The 24,388-nt window shown below is 46.1% G+C and overlaps 1 protein-coding gene across 4 annotated transcripts in view; it reads right to left on the minus strand.

The window, feature by feature from the left end:
- Positions 1 to 17,136: 17,136 nt before the first annotated feature.
- The window catches only part of LOC121279855 (host cell factor 1-like), a 117,254-nt gene continuing 110,002 nt past the window's right edge, over positions 17,137 to 24,388 (minus strand). For all 4 annotated transcript variants that reach the window (XM_041191317.1, XM_041191320.1, XM_041191321.1 and 1 more), the window contains one exon: positions 17,137 to 21,102. In XM_041191317.1, coding sequence (XP_041047251.1) covers positions 21,057 to 21,102 — 46 coding nt within the window. In that variant the 3' untranslated portion in view covers positions 17,137 to 21,056. The remainder of the gene's footprint in view (positions 21,103 to 24,388) is intronic.

Genomic DNA, 24,388 nt, shown 5'->3' on the forward strand with positions numbered 1-24,388 from the left:
CACTGGAAAGTGGGGGACGCAGTGGAGGAACAGGATGTAGATGCAGATGCTCTGGATGCACATGATCAGTCCAGTAGTGAGTCCGAGGATCAGCATGCTCAGGAGAATGCTGAGGGGGTAGACACTGACCCAGTCAACCTCCAGGGAGGCAGGGACACCCGGGAGGCTTTGATCCAATGCTCCTTCAGCTAGCCCACCACAGAAGAACCACCGCCACATGCCAGGGCTGCAGGCTCCATACTCGATACCTGAGAGCAACATCTGCCTGGTTAGGGACATTAACTATTTGCCTTGTCAATAAAGCTCAATGACAAACAAGTCACTCATAACATCATGTGTTCCCGTATACCTGCAGAATTAATGATGCACCCAGAGGCTTGTTGAGAACCAAAACATTTAATGATTGCACATGATAAAACAGAAATGCAAGTGCAGTAAAAGGTGTTGAGCTGCACACCGAATGAGAAGCCAATAATATGGGGGCAACAGAAAACCACCAGTGATAAGGCTGTGTTGTGCCTAAGGTGATGAACGCTTAAGTTTGCAGGTGCCACGTCTAAGTGCTCCCCCCTCGCTGGCACTGGCATTGGAGACAGCTGCTCACTTTGCTGTTCTGTTGGCCTTGATGACCTTGGCGGGGGTCCTCTGGCCAGTGGAGCCTGGCTGGCCCCGACTGGGAGGGAGCGGCCAGTGCTATGACTGGCATCTCCCCAGTCGCTGCAGCCTCATTGGATGCCATGGTCACTGGCAGAGGGGCGGAGGAGATGCTGCCATCATCTGGAGCACCCTGAGATGTGCCCGCAGAGATGACTGGCAGCTGCTGCGCCAACGTGAGGTCGCTCTGGGCCTCCCTGCTCACCGCGGAGGGATGGGCACTAATCCATCTCCCACACTGACAGAGACCACCTGAGGTCATTGCTGGTGTGAGGGCTGCAGGTCCGAGAGCAACGCCAGGAAGCCCTGATTCAACTCCTGGAGGAGCCTCCATGAAAGTCGTCACTCTCTGCGTGGAGGGAGCCGTGCGCTCGGCTATGAGGGTCATTGCGTTGCTCATGCTCCTCCACAACGGAGACCATGGCACGCATTCCCTCATGTATCTCCACCACATTCTCCCGCACACCCTGCTGGACCTCCAACATCTGCTGCCTCAGGGACGACTCCAGAGGCCCATCATCAGCCACCGACTGAGCATGTTCCTGGTGCCCAGCAGTCCTCCACTGCCGGTGCCCTGGGCACTCTTTGCCTCCACCTGCCCCTCAAGCGAGTGTGAAGTGCCCTCACCACTGTGCCTCAGGACACTAACCGATGACCTTAACCCTGCCGAGGTGCTGGTATCTGCGCTGGTGCCTGCCTGGCTGAGAGGGTGTGGAGCTGGTGCTTATATCTCTTCAGGGCCCTCAGGTGTCAGCGGTGGGCCCTCTGCCTCCTCGGTCCAGGTGTGCTCCAGTGAGGCTGAAAGGAAGAACAAGGACATTTGATTAGTTGAAGTAGTTACACAGTTAATGTGAATGCCTGGCACCCGAAGCAGGATGCGCTCCTCCTTCCATTATCAATGGGGATTCCATGTTGGAGGCTGAATTCAATAAACAGTCGGCAGTGGAATGGTTGCAATGACCGACATTGTGACCTCAGTGCACGGCACTCTTACCTCCTCACTGCTGTGCTAGGTGACCCATGCCTACACGGTACTCACCCTTCCCGATTGCAAGAGGTGGTTGAACCGCTTGCGGCACTGCACCCAGGTGCGTCTCACCACATTGTGTTCACTGACCCTTTCTGCCACCTCCTCCCAGGCACGTTTCATCATGCTGGGGGGAGCCTCCTCTCCCCATCCCTTGGCACGATGATGTCGCACTGTGCTACCACCTGCTCGAGAAGGGCAGCGAGAATCTCGGGGCACAATGCCCCGCCGACCTGCCCTCTGGCCTGGCATGCTCTCCGAGAGCGCTCTGGAACAATCCTTCTGTGCACCATCGGTGGCAGCCTTTGGAGAGTTCCCGTGCCGTTTTTAAACAGGCCGCCGGGTCGACATTGGATCCAACGGTTATTGGAGTGCTGCTGCCACCTGCCCCCTCCTGCTGCCCGTGCAAAATGGTGGCGCGGATCCGATCGCGGGGCGGCAATCAGCTCCGCGCCCACCTGCTCCCTCCCAGCCTGCCCGACATGGGTGAGATCCAGGCCTAAGAGTAAGAGGATAACTAAGGAAAGAGTAGGATCCATGAAAGACCGAAAAGGGAACCTGTGTGTTGAGGAGGAAGATGTGGGTATGATTCTTACTAAATAATTTGAGCCTGTCTTCACAAAATTGGGGGACAGTGCAGACATTGTAGCTAAGGAGGAGTGTGAAGAGTTGGATGTAATGAACAAAGGGAGGGAGATAATATTATGGGGATCAGCCACCTTGAAAGTGGATAAATCACCAGGGCTAGATGAAATGTACCCCAGGCTGGTAAAAGAAGCCAGGGGGGGATCTTTTTTAATTCATTCATGGGACGTGGGGCTCATTGGCTGGGCCAGCATTTATTGCCCATCCCTAATTGCCCTTGAGAAGGTGGTGGTGAGCTGCCTTCTTGAACCGCTGCAGTCCATGTGGTGTAGGTACACCCACAGTGCTGTTAGGGAGGGAGTTCCAGGATTTTGGACCCAGCGACAGTGAAGGAACGGCCGATATATTTCCAAGTCAGGGTGGTGAGTGGCTTGGAGGAGGATTTCCAGGTGGTGGTGTTCCCATCTATCGGCTGCCCTTGTCCTGTTGGTGGTAGTGGTCATGGGTTTGGAAGGTGCTGTCTAAGGAGCCTTGGTGAGTTCCTGCAGCGCATCTTGTAGATGGTACACACGCTGCTGCTACTGTGCGTTGGTGGTGGAGGGAGTGAATATTTGTGGATGGGATGCCAATCAAGCAAGTTGCTTTGTCCTGGATGGTGTCGAGTTTCTTGAGCGTTGTGGGAGCTGCACTCATCCAGGCAAGTGGAGAATATTCCATCACAATCCTGACTTCTGCCTTGTAGATGGTGGACAGGATTTGGGGAGGCAGGAGGTGAGTTATTTGTCACAGGATCCCTAGCCTCTGACCTGCTCTTGTAGCCACAGTATTTATATGGCTGGTCCAGTTCAGTTTCTGGTCAATAGTAACCTCCAGGATGTTGATAGTGGGGGATTCAGTGATGGTAATGCCATTGAATGTCAAGGGGCGAAGGTTAGATTCTCTCTTGTCGGAGATAGTCATTGCCTGGCACTTGTGTGGTGCAAACATAACTTGTCACTTGTCGGCCCGAGCCTGGATATTGTCCAGATCTTGCTGCATTTGGACATGGACTGCTTCAGTATCTGAGGAGTTGCGAATGGTGCTGAACATTGTGCAATCATCAGCGAACATCCCCACTTCTGACCTTATGATGGAAGGAAGGTCATTGATGAAGCAGCTGAAGATGGTTGGGCCTAGGACACTACCCTGAGGAACTCCTGCAGTGGTGTCCTGAAACTGAGATGACTGACCTCCAACAACCACAACCATCTTCCTTTGTGCTAGGTATGACTCCAACCAGTGGAGAGTTTCCCCCCTGATTCCCATTGACTCCAGTTTTGCTAGGGCTCCTTGATGCTACACTTGGTCAAATGTTGCCTTAATGTCAAGGGCAGTCACTCTCACCTCACCTCAGGAGTTCAGCTCTTTTGTCCATGTTTGAGCCAAGGCTGTAATGAGGTCAGGAGCTGAGTGGCCCTGGTGGAACCCAAACTGAGTGTCAGTGAGCAGGTTATTGCTAAGCTAGTGCCGCTTGATAGCACTGTTGGTGACCCCTTCCATTACTTTACTGATGATGGAGAGTAGACTGATGGGGTGGTAATTGGCCGGGTTGGATTTGTCCTTTTTGTGTACAGTACATACCTGGGCAATTTCCCATTTGGCGGGTAGATGCCAGTGTTGTAGCTGTATTGGAACAGCTTGGCTAGGGGCGCGGCAAGTTCTGGAGCGCAAGTCTTCAGTACTATTGCCGGAATATTATCAGGGCCTTTGCAGTATCCAGTGCCTTCAGCCATTTCTTGATATCATGTGGGGTGAATCGAATTAGCTGAAGACTGGCATCTGTGATGCTGGGAACCTCTGGAGGAGGCCGAGATGGATCATCCACTCAGCATTTCTGACTGAAGATTGTAACAAATGCTTCAGCCTTATCTTTTGCACTGATGTGCTGGGTTCCCCCATCACTGAGGATGGGGATATTTGTGGAGCCTCCTCCTCCAGTGAGTTGTTTAATTGTCCACCACCATTCACGACTGGACGTGGCTGGACTGCAGAGCTTAGATCTGACCCGCTGGTTGTGGAATCACTTAGCTCTGTCTATCACTTGCTGCTTATGCTGTTTGGCACACAAGTAGTCCTGTGTTATAGCTTCACCAGGTTGACACCTCATTTTTAGGTGTGCCTGGTGCTGCTCCTGGCATGCCCTCCTGCACTCTTCATTGAACCAGGGTAGACCCCTGGCTTGATGGTAATGGTAGAGTGGGGGATATGCCGGGCCATGAGGTTACAGATTGTGTTCGAGTACAATTCTGCTGCTGCTGATGGCCCACAGCACCTCATGGATGCCCAGTCTTGAGTTGCTAGATCTGTTTGAAATCTATCCCATTTAGCACGGTGGTCGTGTGACTTAACATGACCGCACTTTGTCTCCACAATGACTGTGTGGTGGTCACTCCTAACAATGCTGTCATGGACAGATGCTTCTGATGAGGTCAGGAATGTTTTTCCCTTTAGTTGGTTCCCTCATCACCTGCTGCAGACCCAGTCTGGGACTATGTTCTCTAGGACTCGGCCAGTTCGGTCAGTAGTGGTGCTACCGAGCCACTCTTGGTGGTGGAAATTGAAGTCCCCCACCCCGAGTACATTCTGCACCCTTGCCACTCTCAGTGCTTCCTCCACTGATATTTATCATGGAGGAGCACAGATTCATCAGCTGAGGGAGGGTGGTACATGGTAATCAACAGGAGGTTTCCTTGCCCATGTTTGACCTGGTGCCATGAGACTTCATGGGGTCCAGAGTCGACTTTGAAGACGCCCAGGGCAACTCCCTCCCCACTATATACCACTGTGCCCATACCTTTGCTGGGTCTGTTCTGCCAGTGGGACAGGACATACCCAGGGATGGTGGTGGTGGTGCCTGGGACATTGTCTGTAACATATGATTCTATGAAGATGACTATGTCAGGCTGTTACTTGACTAGTCTGTGAGACAGCTCTCCCAATTTTGGCACTAGTCCCCAGTAAGGGTCAACAGGGCTGAGATTGTCATCTCCGGTGCCTAGGTCGATGCTGGATGGTCTGTCCAGTTTCATTCCTTTTACGCTTTTTAGTAGATTGATACAATTGAGTGGCTTGTTGGCCATTTTAGAGGGAAGTTAAGAGTCAACCACATTGCTGTGGATCTGGAGTCACATGTAGGCCAGACCAGATGGAGATGGCAGATTTCCTTCCCTAAAGGACTTTAGTGAACCAGTTGGGTTTTTACATCAGTTGACAATGGTTTCATGGTCATCATTAGACTTTTAATTCCAGATTTTTATTGCACTCAAATTTCACCACCTGCCCTGGTGGGATTCAAACCTGAGACCCCAGAGCATCACCCTGGATCTCTGGATTACTAGTCCAGTGACAATAACACAGAGGGACTGACAATCATTTTCCAATCCTCACTGTGTACAGGTGTGGTGCTGTACGATTGGAGGACTACTAATGTGTTTAAAAAGGGAGCGAGGGATAGACCGAATAATTACAGGCCAGTCAACCTGACCTCTGTGGTGGGCAAATTATTGGAATCAATTTTGAAGGACAGGATAAACTGTCACTTAGGAAGGCACAGATTGATCAAGGATAGTCAGGATGGATTTCTTAAAGATCGTGTCCGACTAACTCGATTGTATTTTTTGAGGAAGTAACAAGGAGAATTTTTAAAAATTAATACATGGGATGTGGGTGTCGCTGGCTGGGCCAGCATTTATTGCCCATCCCTAATTGCCCTTGAGAAGGTGGTGGTGAGCTGCCTTCTTGAGCCGCCGCAGTCCATGTGGTGTAGGTACACCCACAGACTCCCAAGGCACCTGTGTCTTTTGCGGTCTTGTGGAGTCCGTGGACCACGAGTATGTTAGTTGCCGTCGGCTGCACCCACTTTTTAGTTTCTTGAAACATCTTACACTGTTTTGTTTGCACTTCAGTCCCACCCTCCTGCTCTACTGGCACCCAGTGCAGAGGGGGGCTGGGAAGGAGGAGGAGGACCTCCTTGTGAACCTGTTCCTGGGCCTGGCCAAGTTAGCCATTAACAGGTCCAGGGAGCGGGCAATCAAGGGGTTGTCCGACCCTACTGTCTTCCGCCTTCTGCGGCTATGTTTGCAGCCGGGTGTCCCTGGAGAGGGAGCATGCGGTGTCTGCCAGTACTGTCGAGGCTGTCCATGCTCGGTGGGCACTGCAGGGACTTGGGTGCATTGTAGACCACATTGATAGCACTTTAATGTTGGTAAGTTTCCTCTGAATTTTGTCTTTGCAGTTTCCCTTTAAGGTGCTGCCTTTTAATTTTTCCTGGTTTTGTTAATTTAGTTTATTTGTTGGTGACCCCAAAAGAGTTACACCCACTGCGCTGTTAGGGAGGTAGCTCCAGGATTTTGACCCAGCGACAGTGAAGGAACGGAGATATATTTCCAAGTCTGGATGGTGAGTGACTTGGAGGGGAACTTCCAGGTGGTGGTGTTCCCATCTATCTGCTGCCCTTGTCCTCCTAGATAGTAGTGGTCATGGACTTGGAAGGAGCATTGGTGAGTTTCTGCAGTGCATGTCCTAGATGATATACACTACTGCCACAGTTTGTTGGTTGTGGAGGGAGTGAATGTTTGTGGATGAGGTGTCAATCAAGTGGGCTGCTTTGTCCTGGATGGTGTCAAGCTTCTTGAGTGTTGTTGGAGTTGCATGAATTTTAGGAAGCCTTTTGACAATGTTCCAAAGGGCAGACTGTTTAAAAAAAAGCCGATGGGATCCAGGGGAATGTAGCAAATTGGATATAAAACTAGCTCAGTGGCAGGAATCCAAGTTTTTGTGACTGAAAGGCTGTTTCCAGTGGGGTTCCATAGGGCACAGTACTAGATCCCCTGCTTTTTGTAATATTCTATAACAATTTGGATGTAAATGTAGGGGCCATGATCAAGAAGTTTGCAGATGACACAAAAAACGAGGATAGCTGTAGACTGCAGGAAGATATCAATATCTGGTCAGGTGGGCAGAAAAGTGGCAAATGGAATCCAACCCAGAGCAGTGTGAGGTGATGCATTTGGGGGGGTCAAACAAGGCAAAGGATTAGACAATAAATGGGAAGATACTCAGATGCAGAAAAAGCGAGGGACCTTGGACTGCATGTCCACAGATCCCTGAAGGTAGCAGGACAGGTAGGTAAGGTGGTCAAGAAGGCATAAGGAATCATTTTCTTTATTAGCTGTGGCATAGAATATAGGAGTGGGGAGATGATGCTGGAGCTATATTAAACACTAGTTAGGTCACAACTTGAGTACTGTGTGCAATTCTGGTCACTTCATTACAGGAAGGATGTATTTCTGAAGAAAGAGACAAGCTGTTGAAACTGATTTTCTTGCATTCATCAGGGCAAAAATACCAAAAGTAAAAGGAAACACCAATTTATATGGAATAGAAAGAGAGTGCTGATTGGTTGGCAAGTGGACTCTGATTGGTAAAGGCAATGCCATGGAGATTGCAGCAGGGAACAGTTAACTGCCAAGTTTTTGTTCTAATTCAAACCAGGCAGGTTGACTTTGATTGGTCAAGGCATTGTCATGAGGAATGAACTGTGGCTGTCCCCCAAGCTTTTGTTTAGTTGAAAAATGAGTGATGCATGGACATGCTCCTTCTGTCTGCAAAGGACAGGGCCCTGTGCGTGAATATATGTGGTTTCCAGCATGCATAAGTGAGAAAGGATGTAGTTGCATTGTAGAGAGGGTACAGAGATTTACCAGGGTGTTGCACGAACTGGAAAAATGCAGCCAAGAAGAAAGATTGGATAGGCTGGGGATGTTCTCCTTGGAACAGAGGAGGCTGAGGGGAGATTTGATTCAGATGTACAAAATTATGAGGGGCTTGGATAGAGTGGATGGGAAGGGCATATTTACTTTAGCAGAAAGGTCATTGACTAGGGGCCATATATTTGAAGTGATTGGTAGAAGGATTAGAGGGAGATGAGGAAAAGGTCTTTCACCCAGAGGGTGGTAGCGGTCTTGACCTCACTGCCTGAAAAGGTAGTAGAGGCAGAAAACCTCATCCCACTTGAAAAACGTCTGGATGTGCAACTGAAGTGCTGTAACCTGCAGGGCTACTGACCAAATGCTGGAAAATGGGATTAGGCTGGGTGGTTCATTTTTGTCAGCTGGCACAGACACGATGGGCCAAGTGGCCTCCTTCTCTACCATAAACTTTCTATGATTCTATACTGTGGCAATAAGAGGTCAGAGGCTGGAAATTCTGTGGACAGTAACTCACCTCCTGATCCCAAAGCCTGTCCACCACAAGGCAAAAGTCAGGAGTGTGATGGAATACTCTCCACTTGCCTGGATGAGTGCAGCTCCAACAACACTCAAGAAGCTCAACACCATCCAGGACAAAGCAGCCTGCTTGACTGGCACCCCATCCGCCCACCTTAAACATTTACTCTTTCCACCACCGTGACACAGTGACAGCAGTGTGTACCATCTACAAGTTGTACTGCAGCAACTCACCAAGTTCGATTGCACCTTCCAAACTTGCTATCTCTTGTGAAGATGGATGTTATTTTTTAAAGTAGTTTTGGGAACATGGTGGTATTCTGTAAAGAAAATTCTGTGTGTGTGTGTGTGTGTGTGTGTGTAATTAAACAGGGGGAAGGTTAGCAAAGACAGCCTGTCTGTGGGAGCAGAGAAATGGGAGGTAAAGGTGCTAGATGCATACATTTGTAATGAGAGGCTATGGTGAAGTTGAATGGAGGAGGAAAGAGGTTGGGTTTTAAAATTTGCATTAGGTGATAGATAAGGACTTGACTTTTCAGCTGTTAAATTTCAAAAGGAATTTAGAAGTGACAAGGGACTTTTACAACTAACAAAGGTTTCATAGGTAAATTGGGGAAGGTTATTGAATTGTATTTGACCCGAAACTGGAGGCAATAGGAAAACATGAAAGATTTTTATATTTTGGAAAAATTGAGTTCGAAGAGGTGCTTAGAACAATGGAGTCTAAGGTCAAATGGGAAAAGGATATTTAAGGAAAGATGCTTAGTTAAGTTGTGTTGGCTGTGTGGGGAGGGGGGGGGGGGGAGATATCCTGAGACAGGTTGTGGAATTTGAAGCAACCACCCAGTTTCAAGGCACAAAAGTTCTTTTCTTTCGGAAAGCCGCCTGCTTCTGAGTGGAAAAGAGAGAGAAGTTGTGTGGTATACCTTTTACTAAAGTGACAGCAGTTTTGCCTTGGGTAATATTGCTGGATTTTTATGGTTAAAGGGAGCTGTTGCCAAGTAGTTTTACTGTGTGTTTTGACCAAATGGTTTTTTTGAGGGAATGTTTTGTAAGACTGTTTTAATGGTATAATTTTAATCTTGTGTGCTTAAGTTTTTGTTTCTTCTTGTGAATAAATCCTTTAATTTTAGAATCCAAAAGTGTTACTGGGATCCTATGCTTCTGGGATGAGTAGTTTTCCCCTTGTTTTCAAAATCCGGGATGGTCTGATGTCTCTCCGCTTCTTCCTCAAACAGAGGCCTGAACAATCCCCATCCACCACTACTCTCCTCCGTCTGGCTGAACTTGTTCTCTCACTGAATTTCTCCTTCAACTCCTCTCATTCCCTCCAAATAAAAGGTGTGACTATGGGTACCCGCATGGGCCCCAGCTATGCCTGTCTCTTTATGGGGTATGTGGAACATTCCTTGTTCCAGTCCTACTCCGGCCCCCTCCCACAACTCTTTCTCCTGTACATCGATGATTACTTTGGTGCTGCTTCATGCTCTCGTCAGGACTTGGAAAAATTTATTAATTTTGCTTCCAATCTCCACCCCTCCATCATTTTCACATGGTCCATCTCTGACACTTCCCTTCCCTTCCTTGACCACTCTGTCTCAATCTCTGGTGATAGACTGTCCACCAATATCCATTACAAGCCTACCGACTCCCACAGCTACCTCGACTACAGCTCCTCATACCCTGCTTCCTGTAAGGACTCCATCCCATTCTCTCAGTTTCTTGTCCTCCGCCGCATCTGTTCTGATGATGCCACTTTCCAAAACAGTTCATCTGACATGTCCTCCTTCTTCCTTAACCGAGGTTTTCCACCCACGGTCGTTGACAAGGCCCTCAACCGTGTCTGGCCCATCTCCCGCACATCTGCCCTCATGCCTTCTCCTCCCTCCCAGAAACATGATAGGGTCCCCCTTGTACTCACTTATCACCTCACCAGCCTCCGCATTCAAAGGATCACCCTCCGCCATTTCCGCCAACTCCAGCATGATGCCACCACCAAACACATCGTCCCTTCAACACCCCCAGCTGCTTTTGCGCAGGGATCGTTCCTTCCAGGACACCCTGGTCCACTCCATCACCCCCTACACCTCAACCCTCTCCCATGGCGCCTTCCCATACAACCACAGAAGGTGCAACACCTGCCCCTTTACTTACCCCCCTCACCGTCCAAGGGTCTAAACATTGCTTTCAAGTGAAGCAGAATTTCACTTGCACTTCCCTCAATTTAGTCTACTGCATTCGCTGCTCCCAATGTGGTCTCCTTTACATTGGAGAGACCAAACGCAGACTGGGTGACCGCTTTGCAGAACACTTTCGGTCTGCCCGCAAGCATGACCCAGGCCTCCCTGTCGCTTGCCATTTCAACACTCCACCCTGCTCTCATGCCCACATGTCCATCCTTGGCCTGCTGCATTGTTCCAGTGAAGTTCAACGCAAACTGGAGGAGCAGCACCTCATCTCCCGAATAGGCACTTTACAGCCTTCCGGACTGAATATTGAGTTCAACAATTTCAGATTATGAACTCTGTCCTCCATTCCCACCCCCTTTTCGATCCCCCCTTTTTCCAGTAATTTATAATTTAAAAAAATGTTCTTTTCCCACCTATTTTTAAATTTATTTTGATCTATTGTTTTATCTCCACCTTTTAGCCCATTTCAATCCCTTCCCCCAGCCCACCCCCACAAGGGCCATCTGCCACTAGCTTGTCCTGCTGGCTGCCCTTAATGTCCCCATTAGCACATTCCTTAGACAATATCATCACCATCAACACTCCTTTGTCCTTTTGTCTATGACATCTTTGGCAATCTCTTCTTTGCCTCCACGTATCACTGGGCCCCTATGCAGTCCTATCTGTCCCACCCCCCTCTGCCAGTTTATATTTCACCTCATTTCTCTATTTCCTTAGTTCTGATGAAGAGTCATACGGACTCAAAACGTTAACTGTATTCCTCTCCGCAGATGCTGTCAGACCTTCTAAGTTTTTCCAGGTAATTTTGTTTTTGTTCCAAAAAAGCTATGATCAGTAAGACCAGTTTCCGTCTGGGATTTGGCTTGCTTAGCGAATACCATCGGCTGCGGTTGTAACACTCTACCACCTAGAAGGACAAGGGCAACAGACACATGGAAACACCACCTGGAAGTTCCCCTCCAAGCCACACACCATTCTGACTTAGCACTATATCGCCGTTCCTTCACTGTCGCTGGGTCAAAATCCTGGAACTCCCTCCCTAACTGCACTGTGGGTGTACCTACACCACATGGACTGCAGTGGTTCAAGAAGGCAGCTCACCACCACCTTCTTATGGGCAATTAGGGATGGGCAGTAAATGCTAGCTTAGCCAGCGATGTCCACATCTCGTGAATGAATAAATTTTTAAAAAAATCTTAGTTCAGGGCATAAGTAGTACTCCAACCCCAGTTCTATCTTGAAGGTTTTGACTGTAACTGGTTTGCAGGCTCCATGTTCAAGTGTCCCATATTCATCATGTGAGGCAAGTGCATCTAGAGTGGCATCATAATCCAATCCAAACCTATCCTCAACTGACATCCATACACCTTCCAGGTATTAAGGAGGAGTTGATCTGTTGTGGGTGATCATCTTCCCCCCTCCGTGACCCATGGCTATCACAGGTTAAGGTTACCGGTTCCACTTTGTCTTCCACAGCTCCTGTTACCGACTCAGCAGAAACTGGAACAACAACCAGCTCTCTCTGGGCAAACGCCGATTTGTGCTGTCTGAGGGCTCACCTTCTAAAGCAAGTTTGCATTTTTAAATGTAACAATCCTGCTTTTTTAAAAAACATGATTTTTCTTACAAAACAGTTCGGGAAGTTACCTTTGTGTTATAAAGTATTGCTGCATTTGCTCATGTTTTAACAGAAAATGTAGCTGTCTGAGATACTCAGTATTTCAGATGCTAGGTAGCTTTGATTTTTTTTCCCCCCCACAATAAATAACAAACAAGCCATTAGGTTGTCTCTACAATAAGAAAACGTCTCTCACTCAATGTGTTGGATAGTCTTTGATTCCCATCTGGTTGTGAGAGCAGGAGATTAAATAGAGACATGCACAGGCTACTATGTTATTGTTTTAACAGTAGTTGCTAACTTGATGTTGACATAGTTAAACTGCTGATGCCAATGGTTGGGGAAATACAATGGTTATGGCGCAAATGTTACTTGCCACTTGTCAGCCCCACACTGGATGTGATACAGGTCCTGTTGTGCGCTTCTGCATCTTCATCAATAATTTCAGCTGTAGTGCAGGGGGTAACAATCTCACCTTTAAGACAAGAAGTTTGAGAATTCCAAGTCCCACTCCAGAGATCTGTGCACATAATCCAGGTTGACACACCCAGGGATGCACTGTCAGAGGTGCCTTTTTAAGATGAACCCAAGCGTTAGGAGCAGGCCATTCAGCCCTTTGAGCCTTCTCTGCCATTCAATGACATCATGGCTGATCTGGTTGTGGTCGCAAATCCAATTTGCCATCTGCCCCCCATAACCCTTGACTCCCTCACCTATCAAAAATCTGTACAACTCAGCCTAGAACAAATTCAAGTGACCCAGCCTCCACAGCTCTCTGGGGAAGAGATTTCCACGGATTAACCCTCGGAGAGAAAAATTCTCCTCACTTCCATCTTAAAGGGGAGACTTCGCATTCTTAAAATGTCCCCTAGTTTTAGTCTCTCCCACAAGTGGAAACATCCTTCTGGTACCTACTCTTGTCAAGTCCCCTCAGGATCTTATGTTTCAATAAGATCACCTCTCATTCTTCTAAACTCCAATGGATACAGGCCCAACCTGTTCAACCTTTCTTCATAAGTTAAGCCCCTCTTCCCAGGAATGAGTTGAGTGAACCTTCTCTGAACTGCTTCTAATGCAATTATATCTTTTCAAATAAGGAAACCAAAACTTTGCACAGTCTTCCAGATATGGTCTCATTAAGGCACTGTACAGCTACAGTAAAACCTCCCTACTTTTATTTCCCATTCCCCTTTCAATAAATGAGGTGTTAAACCGAGACCCCATCTGCCCCCTCAGGTGAATGTAAAAGATTCCTATTTTGAAGAACAGCAGGGGAGTTGTCCCTGATCAATATTTATCCCTCAACTAAATTCACTAAAACAGATGTGGTCACCAATTTCTGTCTATGGAAGCTTGCTCTGCGCAAATTGCTGTATTTTGTATAAGTGACTACACTTCAAAAATACTTCATTGGCTGTAAAACACTTTGGGATATCCTGAAGTCATGAAATGTGCTGAATAAATACAAATTCTTTATTTTTTCCCCCTTACAATAGGAGGAGTGTCATTGACAAAGCAACTGAAGATGGTTGGGTCTGGCCAATGCAGTGAAGGCAGCTGGGGTAAGGGGACATGGGGCAGTTACCGTTAAAAAAGTGTTTAATGCTGTAAGAAGACAACTTGCACTTATACCTTTAACGTAACAAAATGTTCCATAGGAGTTTTAGAAATCAAAATTTAACACTGAGCCACGTAAGATGTTAGGACGAAAAGCTTGGTCCAGGAGGTAGGTTTTAAGGAGTGTCTTAAAAAAAGGAAAGCAAAGTAGAGGGGTTTAGGGGGGGAACTCCAGAGCTTCAGGCCAAGGCAGCTGAATGCACGGCTTTCAAGAAGATATAATAATTCTCATAACATTATTGGAATTTATTGTAAAATAGAGTAATAGTGGGATGTGTGAATGTTTATGTGTCTGTGAGAGAGATTGAATTGGAGGCAGCTAGTCTGGTTGCTTTGTTCTTAGGAGAGGTTAGGTTTGAAATGTTAATTAGATAAAGCATGGGGAAGTTTAGAAACATAGGTGTCAAGGGAACATTTGCATTTTGAAATAAACCAGGCTAGATTGTTTTCAAAGGAGGGGTGAAATGCGACACCTAGCCAGGTGAAGTTTAGAACTGGCCTGTTCATTTTCCCCAAAGATTATTGGCAAAACTTAGAGCTATGAGAAGGTTTAATTATCAGGGAGATAAAGTCCAAAGACATAGTGAAACAATGGGTATCTGCATTCAAAGAGGAAGAAATGTATAAAGAAGGAGCAGGGGCTGTGTGTAGGGGAAAGCATTTTTAAAGATCTTACAATTGTGTGAAAAAGCCTTCAGTTACTACACCTGAAGCTGCTGTCTTCAAAGGATTGAAGTGAAGAAAACTTGCTTGGAAAGCCAATTGTTCAGGGTATCATGTTTCTTTGCCTGGGTCTTTTAAAATCCAGGCGTCTTACTGTTGCCTTAACGAAAGCGCAACTGGGATTTAAATTGATTAGGGGATTTAAAAGTTATCATAATAGTAATTTATAGATTCATGTGTGCATTTAAGGTAATTTCTTCTATTAATGTATGTTTAATCTAGTTTTGTAAAAGCCTATAAGGCTTGGTGGTCATATTACTACTGAATTCAGGGCGCACATATCTCAAAATTTATACAAATTGCAAAACAAGTTGTGGCAGTTGTTTCAAGTTTCCCTTTGGGATTTGAACAACTCAGCATTTACCATTGGCTGTGTCATAACAATTGCCACCAATGATGGAGTGTTTATTTTTTCCCCCTTAAAATAGAAGAGTGTGTCAGGGTGGGAAGGTGGGGGTGGGGTGGTGCCGGTGAGATGATAGTGATATCTGAAAACAAGGATGAGAACTTTTTTTTTTAAAAAAGTAGCTCTATGGTTGGGACTGGTGATGCATCTCACTTCTGCTTTTCTTTGACAAAGCTTTGATTGCTGTCCAACCCCTTCTAATTAATTGCAATTTCCCCATAATGCAAATACATCAACCTATCCCCTATACACTTCAATATTGTGATATGCACCACATGTATCTTGCATAAATAACCACTGCATGCGAACAGAATGCTGCCATTACATTCAAGCACGGGGTGCACAACACTGTGCAGTGCTGTTACCCCACCCCCAGATCTACATGCCAGTGTCAAAACCATAGAAACATTATGGCACAGAAAGAAGCCATTCAGGCCATCATGTCTGCACTGGCAAAGGTAACAGGCAGGAGCTGGAACAACATCCAATTCCATTCCAAGTGAGTTACTAGACAGCCAGCATCAACAGACTACATCATTGAGATATGGGGTGCCAAGAATTCCAACCAATTTTGCCTCCATCAAGAAGTGTCTGACCTTTGTTAAGTGTCACCTCCCCATCACTGTGGGAATGACTAGGAGTGCAGAATCTGCACACCACCACATTTCTGGACCAACTCCCACTTGTACTGGATATATAAAATGTGAATAGGAAGACAAATTGTGGATTGGACTGTGCTGCACCCCCTGGTTGAATAGCCTGCCACCAACTTTTCTCTGATCCATGCATTGCAAATCAAAGACAGCAAAGAGCCACAAACCCCTGCTGTGGGATAATGGTGTCTAAACAAAACTATCAACAATTTTCAGGACATGAGATGCATGCAGGAAACTGTATGTCGGTTACCATCCCTCCCAGTCTCGTGCAGGGTGCAGTTTATTCTCTTTGTTCAATTGCCTCCTCCTCTGAACATATGGAGCAAAACCCGTCAATTGCTTGGCCAATCACTATGCACGAGTTTAGAATATTATTTCCTCTAATTTGTCTTTGCCTTGTGCAACCTATCTCTTGCACTGCTTGGTGTCTTTAAGATTGCCATAGATAGCTCACCTTAAAGGAAATGATGCTTGTGCATGAAGTGTCCCAAATTACTGTAGCGGGTTACAGGGATCATTTGCCTAGACTCAGCCTGTGGGCTAATTGACTGCGGGAGGCATTGCCATAGCCCAGTCAGAGAACTCTTTTGCAGACTTTGTAATGTTACAAGTAATGTTAAGTTACCCACGTTGAATTTTCTGTAAACCAGAGCCAATTGTGGCCCATTCAACCACTGCCCTGGCTAATCAGTTTCTTTAACGTAGGGAATTATTTGCACCAAGTCCCGTTCACCCATCACTACCCTATGGTCTCTGACCCACTTTGGTTCCCAGACCAGCAGCACCGCCATTTTAAAATTCTCATCCTGGTGTTCAAATCCCTCCGCGGCCTTGCCCTGCTCCACCATATTTCCTCTGGCCCAATAACCCTCCGAGACCTCTGTGCTCTTCCAAATTGGCCTCTTGCTCATCCCCGATTTTAATTGCTTCACCCATTGGTGGCCGTGCCTTCAGGTCCTGTGCCAAAGCCCTAAGCTCTGAAATGTCCTCCCTAACCCCTCTCTGTGCTTTAATCTACAACTTAAAACCTACTTCTTCAATCAAGCTTTAGGCCATGGAATCGCAGAATTCTTACAGTGCAGAATCTGTCCTGATATCTCCTCATGCGCCTTGGTGTAAAACTTTGTTTGTGATTTACACTCCTGAAAAGTACCCTGGGACGAATTACTACGTTAAAGGCACAGTAGTTTTTGCTGAAATGAACTTGGGGCTTGACTGCCTTCACATCTTAGCCATGCTCCAAGCCTCAAGGTACATTCGCCAGATAGATACTTGGACAACACTTTTGGGGGGTGTGGGGAAAAGAAAAAAAAAGGGGAAACGAGACAATTGAAAATACAAATGCAAGAAAAGCAAGAGAATGAAGTTTAACATTTCAGGGAAACAAAAAAAAAGTTTATTCAAAAAAGGTTTTATTCAAAAAAAGCACAAAAAGGGTAGCAAAATGATTTATAATTTGACTTTTCTACAATGGACAATGTTTTTTTTTCCTGTGTTTTCCTTTAAATCCAAAAAAATATAAATTCATTACAACAGGTGAAAGCAGCAGAGAAGTACATATAAATGTTACTGACTTCACAGCATGGGAAACATAGCTACATACAGAATTTGGGGTGGGAGAAAGAGGGAAATATCTTTTTCCGGAGAGCGAATTCTAAACTACATGCATTTCCCACCACCTCCCTCCCCGCCCAGTTTAAACATGTAAAAACTATACAAAACCCTTTTCTTAAAAAAAAACACATTAGCACACTTCCTATCCGAGCTGTACACAATATTACAAAATGACTGGAGCCAAACTTGGGCCTTTTTTTTTTGCATCATTTAAAGACATACCCTGTACAGAGAGAACAGCTCTCCCCAGATTAACTAAAACCCTTCCAATTTCACCACTGGTCTGCCTGTCAAAAGAAGCAATAATAAACCATAGGCTATTTTCTGAAAGCTTAAGCGAAATGGCTCCTGGCGTACGACCTGGGGGATGCCCCTTGAACTTGAGACAGCTAAGTAGAAGTGACCCAGGAAGGAATAAAAAAAATTGAAATATATGTACAGTCTGCTACGATATGAGATCCAGATAGATACAACGTACATATATAAATCTTGGGGGATTTAAAAAAAAAAGGAGAACACATCAGTATTTTTCTTTCTCCCAGATCTCTGAATATATATATATTTAAAAAGACACAGGCAACCAACTACTGTATTTAAAAAAAACTTCAGTTTTCATGTGCTGACAAATAAAACCAGGGTGATTATGCTGCCTGTATTGAAGATGTTCGAAATATCTGGCTGAACAAAATGGGAGTGGCTGTTTGCGACTGAGAATAGGATTATAATGCTCACCCCCCCAACCTTGCCCAGACTCTCTGATATTTGGATAGAATTTCTGATCATTGAAGAAAGAAAAAAACCCACATAAATATAAAAATTAGCCCCCCCCCCCCCGTTCATTCCTGCACCCAACTCAGATGTTTTCGACATGCTGAGTTCTACTGCAGGAGTTTAATTTGACAAAAAAGGTAAAAATTATTTTGCTAGGTTTTGTCCAGTAACAAGTATTTGCTTTCAGAACAGATGGGGGTCATATTTTCACTGGGAACAATCATGGATACTTTGTCTTTTCAAATTCACATTAAATATATGTATTTTAAAAATGCTTTTTTGATCAGAAGTCAAATGTAGCTTATGAATAAATTGCAGGATGCCCAGGATTTTGGTACAGAGTAACAAAATGGTATGTGACGTTTTCATATTCTGATCACTTAAAATTAAAAATTACACCTGGTTCAAATTGTTCTTCCAATATTTGGATCCATATAACACCAGAGTACAGTACTGGTGAGTACAGGTTTGTCACTGTATAACACTGGTTACTGTAACACTGAGGCACAGTTCTGGCTCATCAGTGGAGGTGGCAACACTCTGAGGGGACGAATAGAGATCCTCACACAAATGTACTAGTACATTAATGGAGAACACATTTTGGTATAAGATGGTACCAAAATGTCAAAGAAATCCTTGTGGAAACAGTGCAAGACATCGATCAGGAAAGAATCTGTGCACCTAATACTTAAGTAAATGATTTGCAACAAAAAAATGATAGTCAGTGCTCCACCCTCAGCAGGTAGTTTGGAGCAGAAAGTGCGTGCAAGGTCCAGCACATTTGGCTGCTGAAAGTTGAAGAAAACTAGCTTAAAAAAACAGCCCCCGCAAAATTACTCCCAATGCTTTGCTGACTTGTCTTCAGACATCTACTGCCACCATTGGTTGTTTTCATGTGAGTCTAGATGATGATTGTTGGTCAGCTACTCTATCAAGGCATCACAGTAGAGCCCAAAGTAATCCCTACCTGACCCAGGAGTCATTGCCGGGCGGTGATCACCAAGGCCAGTAAATTTCACTCACCTCAGCGGAGGATGAGCCGTTGAACACATGACCTATTGTCTTCTTGCCTGACTCAGTGCTGCACTGGCTGTGCAATTAGTCATCCATCTATCCACTCTGGGAACTTTACTAACTATTACCTCATCCAACTTTGAGCGTGCAACACATTAAGACTAGAGACGTTGCTAAAATAAGGATGTAATCATGGGGCTGTGCACTCAGGCCACACCCCTATCTGACAAAAAGGGTTGGACACCAATCACAGCTGAAACACACAAACAGCCATGCTACAGAGTGACTCAGCCACACACCACTTTAGTTATCTGTTCAGATCCAGTTCCAATCCACTTTATTGTTGTTGTTGCATGGCTGCAGGACTGAAAAGCAGTGAAGTTGTTTCTCTCCACTTGGGCACTTTCCCACCCGACTCTCAATCTCCCTTTCACATCACAATCCAGTTAGCGCTGGGGTTGGGGGAAGGGCAGAAACTTAATATCCTGAACAAGGGTTGTTCAAGGGCTGAAAACAGCATCAAGGAAGGCTCTAGCCACACACACACACATGTGCTGTGTGTTTCTGTGGCACTTTGGGATGGTGAAATTGTTCTATTTAGAGTTAGAGCTGATACCTCCTCTTATGCAGACTGCGCACTCACTCCACAGACACGCGCAGACAGACAAGTGAAGAAACATTCTGTGAAAAATCAGATTTTCTACCATTCTTACTGCATTTGGGAAAAGCTTCAAGGGATACATTTCTAGTTCCCAATTAATTACATTCACGACTTTATGAAGACCAATATAACCCAGTATCTGATCACACAGGGTAACCAGGTAATTCTCATCCCGCCCACTCAATATACAGCCGCCTCAGACACTCTTCAAACTAAAGAGATTAGAAACTTGCATTCAAAAGCTGTTTTGCTTCCTCTCATCCCCACCACTACAAAACCTTCAATTCCTGCCATGAAAACACAGAGCAGAATTCACTGCATTTCTAGTCAGAGTTGAAGACCCTCCTCCCTGCCCCAGTCTAATATAAAACCTGAATTCATTCTAAAATATGGACAACCGTTCCTGACCAGCAGCAGACACTGCAGTTTTCTCTTGTGCAGACCTGTGACAAAATGGCACATGTTCGTGTACACAAAGCCTCTCGCTGTGGCAGTGTCAAACTGTAACACTATATAATCACAAATCCCTCTAATAAGTATCATAATGGAATAGTACACACCTGTACACATGGAATTGTTCCAGGTGAAGATGAGGTTTGTACAGAAAACATTTTCAGTTCAGGATTCAAGGGAATAATTACACCCAATTAATTACATGCGGAGGTTTTGGAGTGGGGGAGTAAAAGGAGAGAGCGTGCGAGACACAGAACAGAGAGATGATGACCCAGTTCCTTCGGGAAGGAAAAAAGTTAGTAGCCTTCAATTAAGTCCACTGGAAGATAGTTATTCGTAGCTCCAAACGATGAAACACTGGGTGTACACTCTGATCTCAAGGTTTTCAGGTTTGAGTTAGAGACAGTCGTGTGATATGCAGAAAGAAACGATCGGTGCTTCAAAATTGGCTGTTGGGGGAGGGAGGAGAAAAAACTAGAGGGGAAAGGTTTAAAAAAAAGTTCCTACTCTGATGAGGAATATCAGTAAAAGTTGTTTTGGCGAGTTGGATCATTTGGCAGGTGAATGCGCTTCAATACAACAGGGTGCCTTTCCTTCAAATAATACCATTAGTTCACTGCAGGTACTTTCAAATGAGATTCTTGTCCTTTTAAATGAACAGTAATAAAAGTAAGGACTTTGTTCTTCTGAAGCAAAATCCTGCTGCTGTGTGGTGCGCCGATATACCAAGGTAGATTCTGCATCTAGTTGAGTTCTTAGTTATTTAAAATAAAAAGGCGAAAGTTCACAATGCACATGGGATTTAGGACCCATCTCCCTTAGGCTTCTTGTTCGCACTTATTAGTTTGCTGTTTCCAATGAGAAAGAGAGAGAGAGAGATTGATTACAAAAGGAACATTACATTTGAGCCCCTTTATAAACGATAGCAAACAAGTTACTCAAGAGTCAGGCTAAACCCCTCGTAAGGCAGGTCGGAATGAAGATCCTTTGGTCCATTTGAAAACTTTCCAGAACAACAACCCAACAAATCTTTTCATGGCGTCAGTTCACCATCTTGTGGATCAGTATAAATATTCTGGTTTCTGCAATTCTTGCTCGTAACCTGCTTGCTAGATGGACTTGAAGTAGGTTTGAGCTGCCAAGCTATACAGGTCATAAGTGCAAAACAAAAACAGAATTACCTGGAAAAACTCAGCAGGTCTGGCAGCATCTGCGGAGAAGAAAAGAGTTGACGTTTCGAGTCCTCATGACCCTTTAGAAGAACTGATCTTTCTTTACAAGGAGAGGGAAATATAAGCTGGATAAGGTCGGGGGGAGGAGGGGTGGTAGGATAGGAGCAGATCATCAAAAGATGTCACAGACAAAAGAACACAGGTGTTGAAGTTGGTGATATTATCTAAATGAATATGCTAATTAAGAATGGATGGTTTGGCACTCAAGGTATAGCTCTAGTGGGGGTGGGGGAGCATAAAAGATTTAAAAATAATGGAAATAGGTGGGAAAAGAAAAATCTACATAAATTATTGGGGAAAAAAAAGGAAGGGGGGAAGAAACAAAGTGGGTGGGGAGGGAGCTCAAGACCTAAAGTTGTTGAATTCAATATTCAGTCCGGAAGGCTGTAAAGTGCCTAGTCGGAAGATGAGGTGCTGTTCTGGAACAATGAGCTTCACTGGAACAATGCAGCAGGCCAAGGATAGACATGTGGGCAAGAGAGCAGGGTGGAGTGTTAAAATGGCAAGCGACAGGGAGGTTTGGGTCATTCTTGCGGACAGACCGCAGGTGTTCTGCAAAGCGGTCGCCCAGTTTACGTTTGGTCTCTCCAATATAGAGGAGACCGCATTGGGACCAATGAATACAGTAGACTAAGTTGGGGGAAATGCAAGTGAAATGCTGCTTCACTTGAAAGGAGTGTTTGGGCCCTTGGACGGTGAGGAGAAAGGAAGTGAAGGGGCAGGTGTTACATCTTTTGCGTGGGCATGGGGAGGTGCCATAGGTGGGGGTTGAGGAGTAGGGGGTGATGGAGGAGTGGACCAGGGTGTCCCGGAGGGAACGATCCCTACGGAATGCCAACGGGGGGGGGGGGTGAAGGGAAGGTGTGTTTGGTGGTGGCATCATGCTGGAAATGGCGGAGGATGATCCTTTGAATGCGGAAGCTGGTGGGGTGATAAGTGAGGACAAGGGGGACCCTATCATGTTTCTGGGAGGGAGGAGAAGGCGTGAGGGCAAATGCATGGGAGATGGGCCGGACACGGTTGAGGGCCCTGTCAACGACCGTGGGTGGAAAACCTCGGTTAAGGAAAAAGGAGGACATGTCAGAGGAACTGTTTTTGAAGGTAGCATCATCGGAACAGATGCGATGGAGGCGAAGGAACTGAGAGAATGGGATGGAGTCTTTACAGGAAGCGGGGTGTGAGGAGCTATAGTCGAGGTAGCTGTGGGAGTCGGTAGGCTTGTAATGGATATTGGTGGACAGTCTATCATCAGAGATTGAGACAGGGAGGTCAAGGAAGGGAAGGGAGGTGTCAGAGATGGACCACGTGAAAATGATGGAGGGGTGGAGATTGGAAGCAAAATTAATAAATTTTTCCAAGTCCTGACGAGAGCATGAAGCAGCATCGATGTACTGGAGAAAGAGTTGTGGGAGGGGACCGGAGTAGGACTGGAACAAGGAATGTTCCACATACCCCATAAAGAGACAGGCATAGCTGGGGCCCATGCGGGTACCCATAGTCACACCTTTTATTTGGAGGAAGTGAGAGGAGTTGAAGGAGAAATTGTTCAGTGTGAGAACAAGTTCAGCCAGACGGAGGAGAGTAGTGGTGGATGGGGATTGTTCGGGCCTCTGTTCTAGGAAGAAGCTAAGGGCCCTCAGACCATCCTGGTGGGGGATGGAGGTGTAGAGGGATTGGACGTTCATGGTGAAGAGGAAGCGGTTGGGACCAGGGAACTGGAAATTGTTGATGTGACGTAAGGTGTCAGAGGAATCACGGATGTAGGTGGGAAGGGACTGGACAAGGGGAGAGAGAAGGGAGTCAAGATAACGAGAAATGAGTTCTGTGGGGCAGGAGCAAGCTGACACGATTGGTCTACCAGGACAGTTCTGTTTGTGGATTTTGGGTAGGAGTAGAAGCGGGCAGTCCGAGGTTGGGCGACTATCAGGTTGGAAGTTGTGGGAGGAAGATCCCCAGAGGAGATGAGGTCAGTGACAGTCCTGGAAACAATGGCTTGATGTTCAGTGGTGGGGTCATGGTCCAGGGAGAGGTAGGAGGAAGTGTCTGCGAGTTGACGCTCAGCCTCTGCGAGGTAGAGGTCAGTGCGCCAGACAACAACAGCACCACCCTTGTCAGCGGGTTTGATGACAATGTCAGGGTTGGACCTGAGAGAACGGAGTGCAGTAAGTTCAGAGAGAGAGAGAGATTAGAATGGGTGAGAGGAGCAGAGAAATTGAGACGACTAATGTCGCGCTGACAGTTCTCAATGAAAAGATCAAGAGAAGGTAGGAAGCCAGAGGGAGGGATCCAGGTGGAGGGAGAATATTGGAGGTGGGTAAAAGGATCCGTTGAACGGGGAGAAGACTCCTGCCCAAAGAAGTGAGCCCGGAGACGAAGACAGCGGAAGAAGAGTTCAGCATCGTGCCGAGCCCGAAATTCATTGAGATGAGGGCGTAAGGGTATGAAACTAAGTCTTTTGCTAAGCACTGAACGTTCAGCGTCGGAGAGGGGAAGGTCAGGGGGTATAGAAAGATCAGTTCTGTTGAAGGGTCATGAGGACTCGAAATGTCAACTCTTTTCTTCTCCGCCGATGCTGCCAGACCTGCTGAGTTTTTCCAGGTAATTCTGTTTTTGTTTTGGATTTCCAGCATCCGCAGTTTTTTGTTTTTATCTCTGTGGTCATAAGTGCCCCTGTTCTGGGCCATGTTAACTGATCCCAGGCTTGACAGTAGTAAAGGCATTACAACTCAACATGGGAGAAAAAAGAGGCAAAATAATTTCACCCACCATTTCCTGCTCCTGGTGTGGCAATGCAGGGACCTCTTCATGATAGAATCAGGCTCGGCTGGGATTTTCTCCACAGCTAACTAGCCTGTTGATACCCAATGTCAAGAATCAGACACGAAAAACAATTAATGTGACA

This window comes from Carcharodon carcharias, chromosome 7 (genome assembly GCF_017639515.1).
Source record: "Carcharodon carcharias isolate sCarCar2 chromosome 7, sCarCar2.pri, whole genome shotgun sequence".
NCBI lineage: Eukaryota > Metazoa > Chordata > Chondrichthyes > Lamniformes > Lamnidae > Carcharodon > Carcharodon carcharias.